This window comes from Genypterus blacodes, unplaced genomic scaffold, assembly GCF_046128005.1.
Source record: "Genypterus blacodes isolate CSIRO-AG114 ecotype Tasmania unplaced genomic scaffold, CSIRO-AGI_Gbla_v1 ptg000036l_1, whole genome shotgun sequence".
In the NCBI taxonomy this organism is placed as follows: Eukaryota; Metazoa; Chordata; class Actinopteri; order Ophidiiformes; family Ophidiidae; genus Genypterus; species Genypterus blacodes.
In genome coordinates, this window is record NW_027466849.1 from 763,725 (window position 1) to 780,512 (window position 16,788).

The following is a 16,788-nucleotide window of genomic DNA, read 5'->3' on the forward strand; positions in this document are numbered from 1 at the left end:
AACCAATAAATGGTTTTAATATTTTTTTCAGTCAATCATATACTCATACTGTAAATAGAAACTACAACCCCTGACTTGATATTTAGATTCTATTCTTCATACCAGCAGCATTCTGTATAAATATGAGTCAGATAGGAATATAACATAATGTATCTACAATATCAAATACATTAAAAAGTTTGTCTGTCCACATTTTTAAAGACACTTGAAGATTCCTCTTTCTGTGTTAGATACATACTGGATGCTGTTTCCATGTGACTTTAAACATCTATAGAATGAATAACTTGTTCAATCTGCCAGTATTAGAAACTGTACATGTCACCCATGGTCTACATAAAGACTGATAGGCATGACACGTTTGGAGTGGCAATGCTCCAGGTGAACAGTGTTGTGACAGGCAGCACTGGTAGCAGTCTCCTAGTTGAGAGCCGTGACCCTGTCCTCTTACTCGTCCCCTAATTATGCACTTGGCAGTTTGTGTGTAACAATGGAGAATAATCTAAAAGCGAGCACGGGTGTGGGTTGTCATTGCACAGGCAGAGGTGTGTGGGTTGCTTGTTAAGGTCTTGTTAGCGAGCTCTGTGTGTGACACGTTGCCAGCCTGTGCTACTGTGATCCATCCATGGTGATGGGTGGAATCTTTTCACATTTTGCTCTGTGGCATTAATGTATATCTGACATTTCTACCTTCTCTACACTTGTTAACATCATCACAAGCGCATTTATTGAGAGGTCATGTATCTCAGTATTTAAGCAACTTCACAATGCAATAAAGCAATATGGCAGTATGTTGATCGATACCACAGCTGCAGTCAATACTACATATACCATAATGTCTCTCTATGGAACAACCCATACTGCCATGCTTCTTTAAAGCACTCCCAAGTACTGGATACCTGTCCAGACTAGAGCCACCAGCAGCTACTCATCCTGAGCCATCGGAATCAGCCTGTCCAACTGACAATGCAAGAATCAGACAGAGAGAGGAAAGTTTTCTTAATTGGCCGAAGTACACGTGACCCGGACAATCACGTTGTTATTCTGCATTGAGGTAAAGCCCACCAGCCTAAACTCATTTGTCTCACAATGTATGGGTGTTTCCTGTTCATTTGTTAATCTGTGTATTGTACCAAAAATGAAAACTTAGCTGATGTTTCCGAGTTCGACAAACATTCACATTTTATCTTTTAAAAGTAAGTGAAGCTTGTTTATCCTTAATTCTCTAAAGGATATATCCTGGAGGTGTGGGTTGGCGAGGTGCCCTGCTATATAAAAAGCTACACAAAGCTACCGAGTCTGCTCCTCTCTAAGATAATCTGTACATGTGAATGTGTGATCAAAACAAAACCCTGAGAACTTTAGTGCAAACATCTAAAGAAACTAAATACCAGAGTGTTTATCAACCCACAGTGAAACAGATTGTGTCTGTAAGGAGGAGCTGGAGCGGGAGTCTGTTCCGTTCACATTGCATTTATTCTGGTGATAAATTGTGTTCTCCAAAAAATAATACGTTTAAATGGACACTGCAATTTATCAAATATGTAGGGGGGAAAAAAACATACCGCAGGCAGGAAACAGGCGACGTGTTTGGCACAAGCACTCAAATCCCATAATTTGTCATTTAAGTGGAGAAAACGGAAGAAACGTGGCACGAGTTATTAATCACAGTCAGCTGAATCACATCCCTTCACTCATGCAATTAGGTGTGTGTTTAGTTGTGTGTGTGTGTGTGTCCTCTAGAACAACATCAACATTAATAATAAATTACAAACAAAGGTGACTTCATTATTTATTAGCAGCCTCCTCCAACCTCCCAGTAGCACTTCCAGGCCTACTGAGAGATAATGTATGCAGCCTGTTCTTGGTCTGCTGAGGGGTCTCCTACCAGCCAGATCTGCCCAGAAGGCTAACAAAAGCAGGGAGGAAACGGAAACCTGAATCACCTAATATAATATAACCAGCTGTGGACAAATCATTACTCAAATACCTAATCAGGCATCAGGCATGCATGAGTTACCACAGACAAACAAACAAATATACAGATAGACAACAAAAGTCGTGCTGGAAATAAAGTTTGCTGAAGTTGACTGAACTCTTTTTTAGAGATATGAACGACAAAAAAGCCAGAGTGCAAAGGAGCTCAGATTGAGACTGAGCCTGTGTGGGAAGGAACTGCAGAAGAAAATGTAAACTGATGAGAATCTCCGAAAATACCGTTCAGGTCTGGTTCACCTGTCTCTCCGTGCGTCAACATGTCTGTACAGAAGCACATACACAAATGTGGTTATTGCTTTACTACACCCACACTAAGCTGTAGCTTTGTATGTGTTTGTCAATGGTTAAAGTCACAGGTGGAGGTCAAAGTTCGAAGCCACTGCTAACAGACAGGGAATAAACTGAAGGCCCAGGCACCTTATGTTTCTCCTCACTGTAAGTCAACACATCATTTCAGTCAAATATATTTTTGTTTTGTTTCATTTATCACACAGAGAAAACAGAGATTAGTAGACATAAATGTAGTTTTTGCAGTTTTAACTACTTCTGTGTGTGAAGTCGTCTGAATGCACATTTTGAAAAGAACAAGGCTGTGAGATGAATGCAGGCATATTCTATGTAATGATGATGTTGTATGTTGTATGTTTGGTTATCGAAGCATTTGACATTTAATACTGCTCTGTGGTTTGTTGCTCTCATTCGCTGATCATGATGCTGATGGTTATAAATAATGATTGTTAATGTCACAAACACAATTACATGGATGAGATTCTTGTCAAAAGGTCATGTTATCATCAAGATTTTAGCTGTTGGTAGCTAACATTGGTGAGGATGGTGAAGTGAAGGCAGCATTTCCTGCAGCTCATTGACAGTAAGGACACTTCAGCAAATTGCTAGGGATGCATTTCTCTATTTCTCTATTGTGTAATCTGGTGACAGAAGGGAAAAATGCATTATGACAAAAATCTGTTCCATATAATACATTGACATTAACTTAAAAAATATATGATATTACATATCTTGAATAACAGGTCTGTTCCCATTATAAATTGTATTATTACTCCTTGTTATTTATATATCATGACATATTCTTACGTTATTGTAAATTTTAAGCCATTTAAGACGCTCAAAATTGCAACTTTCTTTCTAAGTGATTAGATCAGTGTAAAATTTATATGGCAAGGATCCCAACACATTACACAGGGTTTCCTGGTAACACATCTTTCCACTATAACCAACCGCAGACTCCAACCCCTAAGCCTAATATTATCCCTAAACTTAATTAGGTGTACATTGCCCTCTGGTGGCTACTACTCCAAACTACAGGCACTATTTTTAGGAAAATGATGTAAAACATCACTTCTGCAAACTTGTGGTCAGAGTCACGTCTGTCTGGATTGAGGGGAGGGGGGGGGGCGCAACTTTCGGTTGCATGATCTATTTTCCAATCAGCATTAATTAATAGCAGAGGATGTGTAACTGCCTGTGGAGTTCCTGAACTCATTGACACCATCTGGAATATCTGATGATCACATGGAAATGAAATCATCAGGTCATGCTTCTATAGGAACCTACAGGCATCTCTGCACAGCCTCCTCCAGGGGAAGGAGACGTTTAATTATATGAAATATTAATCAGAACTCCCTCCTTACAAGTCTGTGGAAATGTGCTTGATAAAAAGCCCCGTGTGTATTTTGTTATCACATCTTACTTCAACAGGAAAAAACATTTTGTTAATAAAATCATATTTGCAGTGAAAATCTAAGACTTTTTTGCATAGAATAACAATTTAAAAAGTTTAAAGAATGTGAGAAAATACAGACAGAGAGGGTGAGCCACTGAAATTCACGATTTAGTTGCAATGAACTTACCCTGTTGTGACTGTTTTACGGTTAATATTACTGCAATATTACTTCTAACTAATCTTTTGAAAATTTGACCAGTAATGTGACAGTGCCGGCCATTGCTGTATCTCTGTCTGCTCTAACTGTCCATCCGACAGGCGGGGAATCGAACCCTTGGGTTCTGTCCGGGTTCTTTCTCTCTTTGTCTCATTATCGGTCTTGTTTTCTCCCTTTATATCTCATTATCTCTGTTGTTGTCGTTGATGCTCTTTCGTTTTCTTGTTCTCTCTCATTATCTTTCTTTTTTTCCTTATTCACTGCACTAAATCTTTCTCTGTGTCTCATTATATCTCTTGTTCTCTCTCACTTGTCTCTCGTTACGTTGTTAGGTCTCTTGTTTTCTCGTTCTCTCTTGCTCTTGTTCTGTCCATTTCTCTTGCTCTTGCTCTTGCTCTTGCTCTTGCTCTTGCTCTTGCTCTTGCTCTTGCTCTTGCTCTTGCTCTTGCTCTCGCTCTCTCTCTCCTCTCTCATTCTCTCTTGTTCTCTCATTCTCTCCCACTCTTCTCTCTCTGCTCTATCCCTGTTTCCGGTCATGATGGCCCTTTGGATGAGTCTCATTATTGAAGACCAAACCTAAAGATGACTTGTTATATTTTTGTTTGAAAATCAGAATCAAAGCAGGTTTAAAGCCAGTTTCACTTTAAATCAAGTCATGACAACATGTATACAACACTCATATTTATGACAGCAGGAATGTTTGCTATCTATCACCAAACAAATAAACAACTGCATTACCCCTTTTACAAAATATAATGAAATACTGTAAGTAAATGTCATCTCAGACACAAATTATAGTCATGCATGATCAAGCTTCATATGAACTGAATTGCACAACGAATAAACAAATATTAGTGGCATGTAAACATAACAGCACGCAGAATCTCTGATATGTCAGAATATAAAGCAAATATCTCCTTAATCCATCCAAACTAGCAGATGAACGCTAACTGCACAGGTGTCTGGGTGAACCATCTTAGTTTTTGAACATGTCGCACAGCAGTTTCTCCATGGGAGTGTTTCCGATGGTCCTGTGGAAGAACAGCAGCTCTATCCGCTCCGAATTCACAAAACGCAGAGATGGAAGGAGGAGGAGCAGCTTTCCAAATCTAACACAGACAAACAAACAAAATCAGTTCCTATGCAACAAGAAAAGATCTAAAATAAATCTGTTAATTTACCACAGATTAAAAATAATATTTAAGATGAATCTGTGTAACTTAAGTTAGAGCTCTTACATGTTCTGCTTGTTTAATTTTGGTTACTAAATGTAAAACGATGTATAAAAGCAGTTAAAACTTTCCATAAACAGCTTGTTTACGTCCCCATATACAGTACATGTTCCAGGAGAATTGAGGCAGTGATGTTTTCAACTGGGGCTGTTACCTGCCGGGTTGACTGGGATAGTGTGAACGGATGTGCTGTCCCAGCATCACCTGGGACTGATCCTGCAGGTTCTCCACTTGTTCTGGATCTTTCAGACCACGAGTCTCTGTGGATGAGAAGACGTGCAACAAAAATACAATCAAATACCAATACATCTTTCATGTAGCCTCTGTTTCCCCAAAGGCTACAATGCTCATGCTAATGTCAGTGGGATCTGAAAATAACTTGTCAGACTAATTATTCTTATTAGTATTATTATTTCAATCTTTATCTCAAACTTCTCAATCAATTCTCAAATTTGGGCATTTCTAATATACAGAAGAAAGCTTATGGAATCACAAAAAGCACTGTGGTTCATCCTCTGAGGATTTTCATTATCTATGGTACATTTCACAGACAGATATCTTGTTGCAGACTGATGATGATTGTTGTTTTCAGGTTATACTAAATGAGCCTCTAATTATGTGTCGTAATTTTCAGTGTGTGCAAGTTAAGCGTGTCTCACCTGGCTTGAAGAGCACCACAGCCTTGAGGCAGGCAAACTCGGTGGGGTCAACAGCCAGGGATTTGAAGCGGCTGAAGACCTCTTGCAGGAGACGCAGGTCCAGGCTGGTGTAGCTGGTTTTCCCCTGCATTCCAGGGCAGAGGTCAGGCAGTGACAACAGGGGGCAGCTGTCCAGAGGCAGAGACCACTGGATGGCACAGAGCAGGAAGAGCTCACTCCAAGCCTCCTCCAGTAGGATCACCTGGTGGGAGAGGATCAGTAAGCAGAAAGTCTCACTGAAATGTCCCCAGATCAGTGTCCATTAACATGATCAGGCAGGTCTTCAGTTCAGTTTAGCCCTGGTTTCCATGCTCATATGTGCTTGAATGCAAGAATCTTTATTATTTTTAATCATAATCATGCTGCTTTCAGTAGAAAATTCCTGTTGCTGTTAAGATATAAGCAAGTTAGGTTTATTATTTACTTAGAAAGTGCAAACACAAATATGCCTGAGTCTGATTTAGATACAAAGGCAAAATCCCTTCAGATCCAAGAAAAAGGAGGGTACCACTCGGTTTGGGTCTCAACTTCATGAGGTGAACTTGCTTTGAAAATTATGCATTAAAAAATACTAATTAGACAAGTGACATTTCATAAAACAACACGTGAACGCGACAAAGTAACAGGGATGTGTGGTGGTCTGACCTGGTCTCTGAAGGGCAGGTTGGAGAACACCGGCAGGTTTTTGGCCCACTTCACCGACATGAAGAGCAGCCGCGCTGACGTCTCATATACATTTTCAGAACTGGATGGATACAAAGCCATGTGGTACTCTGAGGACGCTCGCTCGGGCTCGTCACTGGTCACGTCAATGTTCTCATCAACTGAAAGAGAAAAGATGGAAGGTCTGAATCAGGGTGTACAGGAGGGGGTAGACAATTTATATTTTTAGTCTACATTCTAGGTCATATCAATCAGATTATTTTTATTATTAATATTTTTTATTTCAAGTCAACCAATCATTTACATTTTTTTAAACCATTTTTTACCATAAAAAGTTAGATACATACATTTCAAGCTCTAAAAATCGTCTGACTGGCATTTGTCAATATATGTGGGCATGTTTTGATAATAATAACAATAATAATAATAATGATAATAATGATAATAATGATAATAATGATAATGATAAATGGTGATGATGATATTTAAAATGTATTCTAATATATTTTAAAAGGTCATCAGAGATTATCTTCAAACCTTCCTCACCGTCCTCTGGCTCCAGCTTGGCGCAGGTCTCGGCCGTCATGAGGCTGGCCATGAATCTGTGGTTGTTCTGGGGGCTGACGCAGCGCTGGGAGGCGACAGAGGAGGTGATGGACATGGATGAGGTGATGTGGGGCCATGTGATGACAGAGCTGCAGGAAGACGAGGAGGAGGTGGAAGAGGAGGAGGAGGAGCAGGTGGGCTCCCGTGTGGTGGCCAGGTGTTCCTTCTCTGGATCTACATCGATGGAGTCCAGACGGACCTGAGCTGTGCTGCGGGGCTGCCGCTCGTTCTGCACTGCTGCAGCCGGGAAGAAGAAGGAGAAGAAGACGAAGACCAGGAGATGAAGGTAGAATGACGTCAAGTCATGTAATTGAAACATCTTTCACTTCTTTGATTCCATCTTTTTTCTCACTCTTATTCTTTCTACTCTTCATTCTTTCCTACTTTTCATTTTGTTCTGTTTTCTTTCTTTGGCATCTATACCACTATAGTACTGATATTTTTACTTGAATAAAGGATTTGAATTCCTCTTTCACCACTGTTCATATGTGTAGTTTGTCATTTCAGTCTGATACGGTTCCCATATTTAAATTACTGTCACCAAAAATATTATGTCAGTATATTTTAGACAACCGTAATATTTTTTGGAGTATAATTTTACACACTCACCATCTTTATTCATGCCAGCCTGCAGACACTTCTTCAGCCGACACGCCTGGCACTGGTTACGATGAGCTTTGTCCACTGGACACATGCCTGTGCCAGCTTGGCACCTGTTAACCCAAAGTCATGGTTTCAAAGGGACAATCACCTCAAAACTGCCACACATTCTGTTAGTTTCAACTATACCATTGCCTAAACTAGAATTAATGTAATTATGAACATTGTGACCTATGTTGACCCAACTAGAGAAGTGAAACCCTTACCAAAACATTAATCAAACATCATTTAACATTGAGCCCCAAAACTTAGCAAACAGAATTGAACAAAGACTTTTTGCAGAAGCAGCAGTACACAAAGCAAACTGCTCCTGTTGAAAGTCTATTATGGGATGCCTGATTGAGATCGATATACATCTTTCAAAGAAATGGACATAAATATTATATAAAAACTGTCCTTTCCTATTTTTCTGATGTGGTTGGATTATAGATGAGGAGCTCAGATTGTGTGGAAAGAGCTTTAAATGGCAAAACAACATAAGAAACTAAAGCCTTCATATGAGCATCTTGCCTGTATATGAGCCTCCTCCTCACACTTCGTTTGAAGAAGCCGCTGCAGCCGTTACAGGCGTAGATGCCGTAATGTTTCCCGCTGCTGGTGTCCCCGCAGACTCTGCAGACCAGCGTTGGGCTCAGAGCTTTTCCTGGAATGGGACTCTTGGCTGCAAGTCAGACATGTTGACACAAGGCAGGTCGGTTAGTGCCATTCAGTCTGCTATTGTTTCATACATGGGCATGCCATCTGCACTGCACACACACACACACACACACACACACACACACACACACACACACACACACACACACACACACACACACACAGTCGGTGTGTGGCTTTGCTGGGTGACAGAATAAATATTTAGAGCTGAAAAATCTAATTTTGTGGCGAATATGAAACTACAACAATCAACGGCTATAGGCAGATTTACAACTTTTACATTACATTCACTTTTAAAATGACTGGAAAAATAATAATAGATAAATGCAGGTAGTATTGAGAACAATAACACAGAAAGTTACTTTTAGGCCTTTGTTTCTGGATTTAGATAATTCTTAGTTTTTGTCTTATCCTTTATTGTTTCTTCATGATTTCGAAATTTTATTTGTAGAAATAGTTTTCCACAAAACTCCTTGTGCGATATTACATTACCTGAAAATTTTCCCTAACATATCTGGACTCAATGGAACCTTTGGATTGGGTTTGCGAAAATGAACCCATGAGTTCAGCAAAAGAGGCTGAATATTATTCTATTTAAATAATTCATCCGATCCAGCCGCCACTGGATAAAGGCCTGATTAACTATGATTAATCATTGTCAAACTAGTTTTCTGTCACTGGAGAAATTCAATGAAATCATTTCAGTCCCTGATTTTTATACTTCAGATATAGTGATAGTAATAGTTGTTCTTCCTTTCTTTCCTTCTTGGCCTCTTACCTCCTCTGCTGTCATCAGCGCCGATGCTCCCTGAGGACTTGGTGGGGGAGGAGGACGGCAGCATGGGGATCTTGGCCAGGTGATCCTCCATCATTTTATTGATTCAAAATGTCCCGTGCAGTGGATTATGATTCGAAACTTTTTGTTTTAAGTCTTTGTCCTCTTCTCTGGAGTTTGATATTTCACGATATAAAGTCCAGCTTCAACAAAGAGAAAGTCCAAGTTCCTTTTTGATGTCCTCAGCAGCCTGGTGAAGTGAAGCGATGTAGAAGTGAAACCTCTACTGTGGTGTGGAGATGCTGAGGCACTGCTGCTGCTTTGCCATCAGGCACCAAGCTGACACCTGTTGCACCTTAACAAATGTTTGGTCCTCCCTCTGCTCCAGCCGGGGGTCTGTTGGTGTCTGTGGGTGCTCCTCGGTGGCAGCTCTTCAAAAGGGAGCCAGAGGGTAAAGGGGTGAGGGGAGGGAGGGGGATTAACCCCCCAAGCGCTGTGTAAGCAGCACGCCTATTTGTCATCCTCTTAATCTTTACTGTTCATTTACTGGATCAATCAGTCACGTTGCCAAAATGTCTGCTTGGACTCAAATCTTCACTGTGAAAATCAGAGTTTTGTCTTTTATTGAGACTTGAAAGTCTTCTGGTTTTCATCAGACAAGTCAAACTATTGGCAGGTGCATTCAGATCATTTAATTTCTGTCCAAAACAAACAAACTTGTATCAGGAATTTTCAAGAAATGAGAGGTAGGATGTGGGGAAAAAGACAAAAAATAACACAGATAATTGCGCAACTATTTGAGCCCTCGTGCATTTGTTTGACAGTTTGGCTGAAATGTTAATATTTTAAGAAGCCAAAATGTGTGCTCCTTTCTAGTAAGGGATTCAACTGAGCGAAGGGATCTGAGTTCTTCTCCATGCAGCACTGACCTAATCCTCAGTAGATTGCAGAATATTTTGCTTTCTTGTTATACTGGACAACAACAGATCAACAAAGAAGAGTTGTAACTTTAGACCTCTTCCCATCAGCTCTGTCTGCGTCTCGGCCCCCTCTGAGAGCGGCCGTCAGTCAACACTCCTCTTCGGTATCTGCATTTAAAGGAATGATTACATGAGGTGCAGGTTATTATATTGACCAGCTCCTTCAATTTGTATTTCCCCTCTCTTCCCCGCCTGAATTCCTGCTCTGTTTCCCCCCTGTACAGTATATTTGATCTGTGTGATTGCCTCCCATCCATAATGACGCTCAGTGTTTGCTGAGGATCTACCTATTAACTCCCATTTCACTCATTCTGACAAACTAGAGATCACCCGCCTCCCCCTGGCTGCCAGTAGAAGAGGTCACCAAGGGAATAATAGAATTTTGGAGTGGCAGATGTTTTAGCTGGTACTAATTTGGTTCATTCATGAGGGTCTCGCATGCATTATTTAAGCAGCTACAATCACCATACAGGACATGTGCTATTTACATAGGCAGCCATTCAACCTCGCAGAGACCTGTGAACACTCACACACACACACACACACACAAACACACACACAAGCAATATTCTCCACTTGTCTCCCTCAATCAACTTTTTTGACAATAGGTCCCTTTGACTTGTGATGAGTGTGTGTTGCATCACTAATATGGATATCTGTTTGAACTGGGTTCTGTGAATATTATTGGTTGTGTGTGTGTGTGTGTGTGTGTGTGTGTGTGTGTGTGACTGACATGTATGATGGCAGCCCTTCCTGTGTCGTGGGTGTGTTCTCTATGTCTTAATTGAGTATTTGAGTTTTTTACTTTTTAAAAACTTCATTATGACCAATCACAGGACACACTGTTGAATAGCAGAACCACACAAAACAGAACAAATATATACTTTATATTATAGTTCATTACATTCTTGTTCAACACTAAAATAATGAGGGAAGGCGTTGTAATCGGTTTCCCATAACCTTTGACCTTTCATGTGTGATGTGTATATTGAATCCTTGGTATATCCAGTATATCTGTGTGTTTGTATGTGTGTGTGAAACTGATATCCTCTACCTTGAAGGGATGAGCTAAGTATGGTGTAAATGTGTGTATGAAAGAGAAATGGAAACACTGCAGCATATGGATCCATCTGTACAGTTTTTTTCCACACTTGTATATGTTCTAATTAATGATGTAAAATGTCATGGTTTTAATGAAGAGGCGTCTGTTTGACTAAATGCAGGGAACTTTCTGGCCAACAAGAAAGAAATCAGTGCTTAGTTTTCATTTAACATGCATATAGGTAATACGTATACAATAGAAGAGGGTACAAGGTACAAGGTGCTGATGTGTACATTTATGTGGTTTGTTAAGAATTAGTGTTCAAGGAGATTAACAAGGAGCTTGAGAACCTTAAATCATCTGCCAGACAGGAGAACAATGGTTCCCTCTGTCTCCAGAATCAAAGCTAAGATGGGTTAAGAGTCTCAGTTCAAACTAGTGCTTCAACTTTGCCAGACTTACTTCACACATTTGAGTTGTACAAGTGCGTCATTTTCATCTGAAAAGGATGCAAGCTGCCATGTTTCTGTGTTTTCATCCACTTGGCGTAGACACGTTTCACGTGTGTGTGTGTGTGTGTGTGTGTGTGTGTGTGTGTGTGTGTGTGTGTGTGTGTGTGTGTGTGTGTGTGTGTGTGTGTGTGTGTGTGTGCGTGTGTGTGTGTGTGTGTGTGTGTGTGTGTGTTGGCATCTTCAGTGTTCATTGTTTTCCCGTTTGGACAGTACTTCCTTTCTATTGAACTCTCATTGTGCCCAAAAGCGTTTATTTACAGGAAATGATTGGTCGTTTCTTGTTCACCTGTATATTTTCCATCATACCAAAATCATCTAATCACCGTTCACCTGCTAAACTGTAAGTACAACATTTGCTTTGGTGTTTAAATGAATGTGGACAGCATGATCAGCGATTTGAACTCCATAAAAACAAGACCGGACCATAATTGGAAGACAAAGCGTGAAGGAGATAAGCAGATTAGAGTTTGACCACATTTTGTCTGCCGGACACCCAAAGATGGGGGGTAGAAACACAATTAGCTCAAAAGATTAAAAGAGCAGTGAAGACACACTGCTTGTGGGCATCTTTAGCCATATGGTGGCTACTCTCTTCATCCTTGGTCACCACACTGTTGACCTTTGTAGGATTTTCTAGTTAATTAGTCATTTGAGGTCAGTAGTCTACAACCAGTTCTTTAGGCTTTCAGAGCCATTGGTTTGGATTTTAGTGTCTAGATACACACAGAAAGCAACAAAAGGAACATTTCAAATTGAAAGCATAGATTCTGTTTTTACTCTTGTACCTTGTACTCTTGTACCTCGAAAAGTTCATAGTTCACAGTACATTTTTGGGGAATGGTTTATGTTTAGGGTTCAGGTGGGGTTCAGTAGTTCGAGCTTAAAACTATACGGCCATAATCATGGAGTTCTTAAGTTCAGCCTGAGGTGCAGGAGGCTTAAATCAAAATGGTTCATCCTCTTTAGACCACGTCTGAATAGAATTTAGTGCCAAAATGTGTTGTGTGTGATGTTTCACTCTGGACTGGATAACTTCAATATAAGCTTTAGAGAACATTTAATAACCAATATACAGTATATACATGCTTTGTAGTGAGATTGAATAAATGTTTCATATTCTACATACTAATATCAAATAAGGTATCAAACCTTAGGTGTGGAAAAAGCTGTGGTAAAAAAGGTTTTAAACAAATATGATGTGAAACCATGACGGGATGTTTGATTGGTCTATTCATGTATTATTCAGACAAGATGTGCTTACATGAGATAATGGTCCTTTTAATATCTTATAAGCAGAATTAAAATCATCTCTATTGATAGAGGGAGTTATAAAACTCTTTTTTTTAACTCTCAATATCAACTGATAACACAATTAAATCATTTTTTATATTTTTAATTAATCCATAGTCCACAGACTCTGATGGAGACGTTGAGATAGGGAGATATATTTCGTGGAACTGCTTCCACGAAAAGCAACACTTTTCGTGGAAGCAGTTCTGACAAACCTGTTACTCATCTTTCACAGCATTACATGAAAAATTGCCAAAGATTTCAATGCCAAAGCTCTTACAGAGGTGGATGGATTCAGTTTGCATCTTGCTGGTTGACTGCCTTAGTAACCATCTCCTCTCTGCAAGCTGCTGTTTTCATGCCATGTAGCCAAAAACCCTTGATAATTTTACTGCATTTATTTATTCTAACCATTTTTCCCTGAAAGCACCTGGAGGTATGTGAGAACATGTGATGTGGAGGTCTGAGCGTGATCAGATCTGCTGTCCACGTGTGGAAGGTGCAGGAGATTGTTGATGCGCAGTTGTTAACATAAGCTGCAGTACGCCGTGTTAGATCAGGATGAGTTTTAGGTGAGGACTTGCTTACATGAGCAGGCCATAGATTACAGCAAGACAAAGTGATTAACGTGGACAGGTCTAATATTAGGACTCAAAGAATGATTAGAGGAGGAGGCCTTGTTATGTAATGACTCAAATGTTTGCATATGGGATTGGAATACACCTGTAATGACAAACAAACTTCCATCCACACTCTCCATCTGGCAGAGCAACAGCCTCCATTCGGATAAATGACTCCCAGAAAATAGAAAGGTGGAAATTACAGATCCATAAAAATCTAAATCTAATCAACTAATAATTTGAGTGGGATCTTACCACCACACTTGTCATACATGTCATACATTTCACGAGGGCAGTGGGTGGGTTATTTGAAATGATGGGCCTTGCAGGGAATTGTGGAAAACTAATTGATTAACTAAATAACTAAATAAGCAATCATATTGAAATTTTGATTTTAGTTTTTAGTTGTTGAATTTTCAATTTGTCATTTCACCTTTTGTTGTTGCTGCTTCTGCAGTTGTTTTATGAACTCATTTACTAATAGCTCGATTAATATTAATGTGGCATCAATGGACCCCACGTGTTACATACAGCACACCGGATTATATCATCATCTCAACACCCACCTGTCCTAAGCAGACCTCACATATGAGAGAGGATAAAAGAAAACACACACACACACACACACACACACACACACACACACACACACACACACACACACACACACACACACACACACACAGTGTTACTCGGATCATGAAGGTAACTCAAGGATGAGTGTATGTGTTGGGGGGGGGGGCATTAAATCTGATCTGGTCAGTGCTGACGATGGCAGTGTGGCTGCGTCCTCACATCAGTCCTGCATCAGAGCGTGTGTGTGTGTGGGTGGGTGTTATATAACTGTGATAAGGCTGTCTTTGGGCTCTGACTGTGGCAGCTGAGCCTCTTACCTGTGTGTCAGGTGGTGTGTCTGGCAGCAGATCTTCATCTTCCACATCAATCAGCTCATTGGACAGCAGAAACGCATCAGCACACACATCAAACTGTCAACAGAGACATTTAGAAAAGTTGTTTATTTTAGAAAATTACAGAATAAATCAGAAAACAACTGTTTAGTCTCATGGTTAGGTCAACAACAACAGCCATCTCTCTCTCTCTCCCCACTGCACAAACCAGGTCTCTGTGGCGCAATCTGGTTAGCGCGTTCGGCTGTTAACCGAAAGGTTGGTGGTTCAAGCCCACCCAGGGACGCATGAAATTATGGGCCTTGGCTTGGGGACCTAGGGGGCTTGACTTGGGAACCATGAGATAGCCTGTTCAAATTCCCCGTTGACCAAGTTTGGCAGCTGAAAAGCTTCTGTTTTGCCTCTAAAGAACTGCCGAGGTGCCCTTGAGCAAGGCACCGAACCCCAACAAACCTGCAGAGCAGGTTGGGGTTCCTGTGGCTTCTGCCCCCTTTGTAGGAGGGCAAACTATCAGATGTGTGTGATTCGCATTTGTGTAGGATTGCATTGTGTGAAGCGTGTATGTATAATAAACTGCATGAAAATAAAAATGCATGTAAGTATGAATTTGAATTTGAAATTTCTCATTGCTTGGATAAATAATGGGTGTTCTTCTCCATCTTCTTGTCACCTGCCTTGTGAGTATTTAATCTGCTTCTTTCCCTCACCTCTTGTCGGTTTGTCCTGCTTCTGTTCCTGGTTTGTTCTCTGTCTGTTCTGTGTCTCTTGTTCCCTGGTTCTGATATTGTGATGTTTTCCTTCTGTGTGTAGTCCCTGCTCTGGTTTGTTCCCATCTTCCGTGTGAGTCTGGTTTTGTCTCTGTGTTTCATTTCACTCTGGTTCCTGTTCTGCTCTGCCTTGCCTCCGGGTTCCTTATTTTCCCCTTATTCCCTGAGCAATATTTGTGTTTACCATTTCCACCAAGCTGTGTTATTTAAATTACCTTCTTCAGTCCCTTGCTTTATATGCATATCCGACATTTGACTTTTCAGATTATCCGTTTTCTGTTGTCATCACTTCTGCCTGTGTTTCTATTTTCCGTGTGTCTGCCGCCTGTTTTGTCATTAAGCTTCCTACTTTGTGGCGCCTGCACTTGAGTCCAACCTGTTCCCAATCATGACAGTTGCCTCCTCTAATCGAAAGAAAGCTGTGAAATTTGCTGAGTACATTCATGCTCCCAAGAGGATAAACCCTTTTCCTCACGGCAAAAACATGACGTTCGTTCTGTGTAGGAATTTCCCTGGGACTCACTTTTGGGGCTATAGATGAGTCATGCTTGGTTTTATTTTGATGGTCCTTTTTTTTTTACTTTGTGTCGACACATTTTTTTCTTAAATCCTTCTGCTGGAGAATGTTAATATAGAAATGTTAGTGTCCCTAGATGCACTTAAGGTGATAACGCGAGTAAACTCTCCTGACCTAGATCTCTGACAGTAAACAGCTGCTTCCTAAAGCAGCATTGTGCTGCCATCAGCGGTATGGCCCAGAGAGATAAACATCAGATTGGACCTCGTCTGAGCCTCTTGATGTAGCTCAGAGCCTTGTGGTTTGTTTAAGAGATTTACTCACACTCAAACTGCCAAATGCTGCTGATGTAAAATGCTTTCTCCTTGTTAAAATTTGGATTATTATAGCAGAGCATCCACACACTCTTTCCCCTGGAGAAGGCTGTGTAGAGCTGTTGTGAGCAAACACTGAGAAAGGCAGATGCCAATTCGTTCATTCTCTTGACCCTTGACCTTTAATGGTATCGAGAATACCAGACTGACAGGGAATTGACAAACACTCTCCTATTTTTCATGCCCACCGTCCCTTGTGGAATGATCTGATAGGCTCACGGCACACTGCACCATATTAATGCTGTCATTTGATTCATTGAAGGGTGTAGAGATACAGTATGTACAGTAGACTAGAGTCGGTGCATTAAGTTGGTGGTGAAAGCAGAATTACATTACAAACATTTAATTACATGTGTGTGATCTCACTCTGTCCCTGATAAGCTTGAAAGTGTGTTGGTTGTGTTGATATTGTCTAGCTGATGAATGAGTTTCAGTTGAGATCATTAACCAAATAAATAAATAAAACACAGGACTGTCAGACACTTTTGAAATGATAAACTGGAAATATCTCAGACGACTCAGACGTACCTTAAGTCCACAGTGCAGTGAATCAGTCTAAGGAGATTTGATTAATCCTTTTGAATGTCAAGG

General features: G+C 40.5%; 1 protein-coding gene and 1 non-coding gene across 2 annotated transcripts; one reads left to right on the plus strand and one right to left on the minus strand.

The window, feature by feature from the left end:
* Positions 1 to 4,872: 4,872 nt before the first annotated feature.
* Positions 4,873 to 9,281, minus strand: nr2e3 (nuclear receptor subfamily 2, group E, member 3). The gene is made up of 8 exons (XM_076146982.1): positions 9,184 to 9,281; positions 8,266 to 8,409; positions 7,705 to 7,808; positions 7,036 to 7,332; positions 6,472 to 6,650; positions 5,788 to 6,028; positions 5,283 to 5,388; positions 4,873 to 5,005 (listed from the first exon to the last, which is right to left on the minus strand). Exons 1-8 carry the CDS (start codon positions 9,279 to 9,281, stop codon positions 4,873 to 4,875), a joined length of 1,302 nt encoding a protein of 433 aa, XP_076003097.1.
* Positions 9,282 to 14,750: 5,469 nt separating this feature from the next.
* On the plus strand, positions 14,751 to 14,825 carry trnan-guu (transfer RNA asparagine (anticodon GUU)). The gene has a single exon. It is a non-coding gene; the product is annotated as a tRNA-Asn (tRNA).
* The last annotated feature ends 1,963 nt before the right edge of the window (positions 14,826 to 16,788 follow it).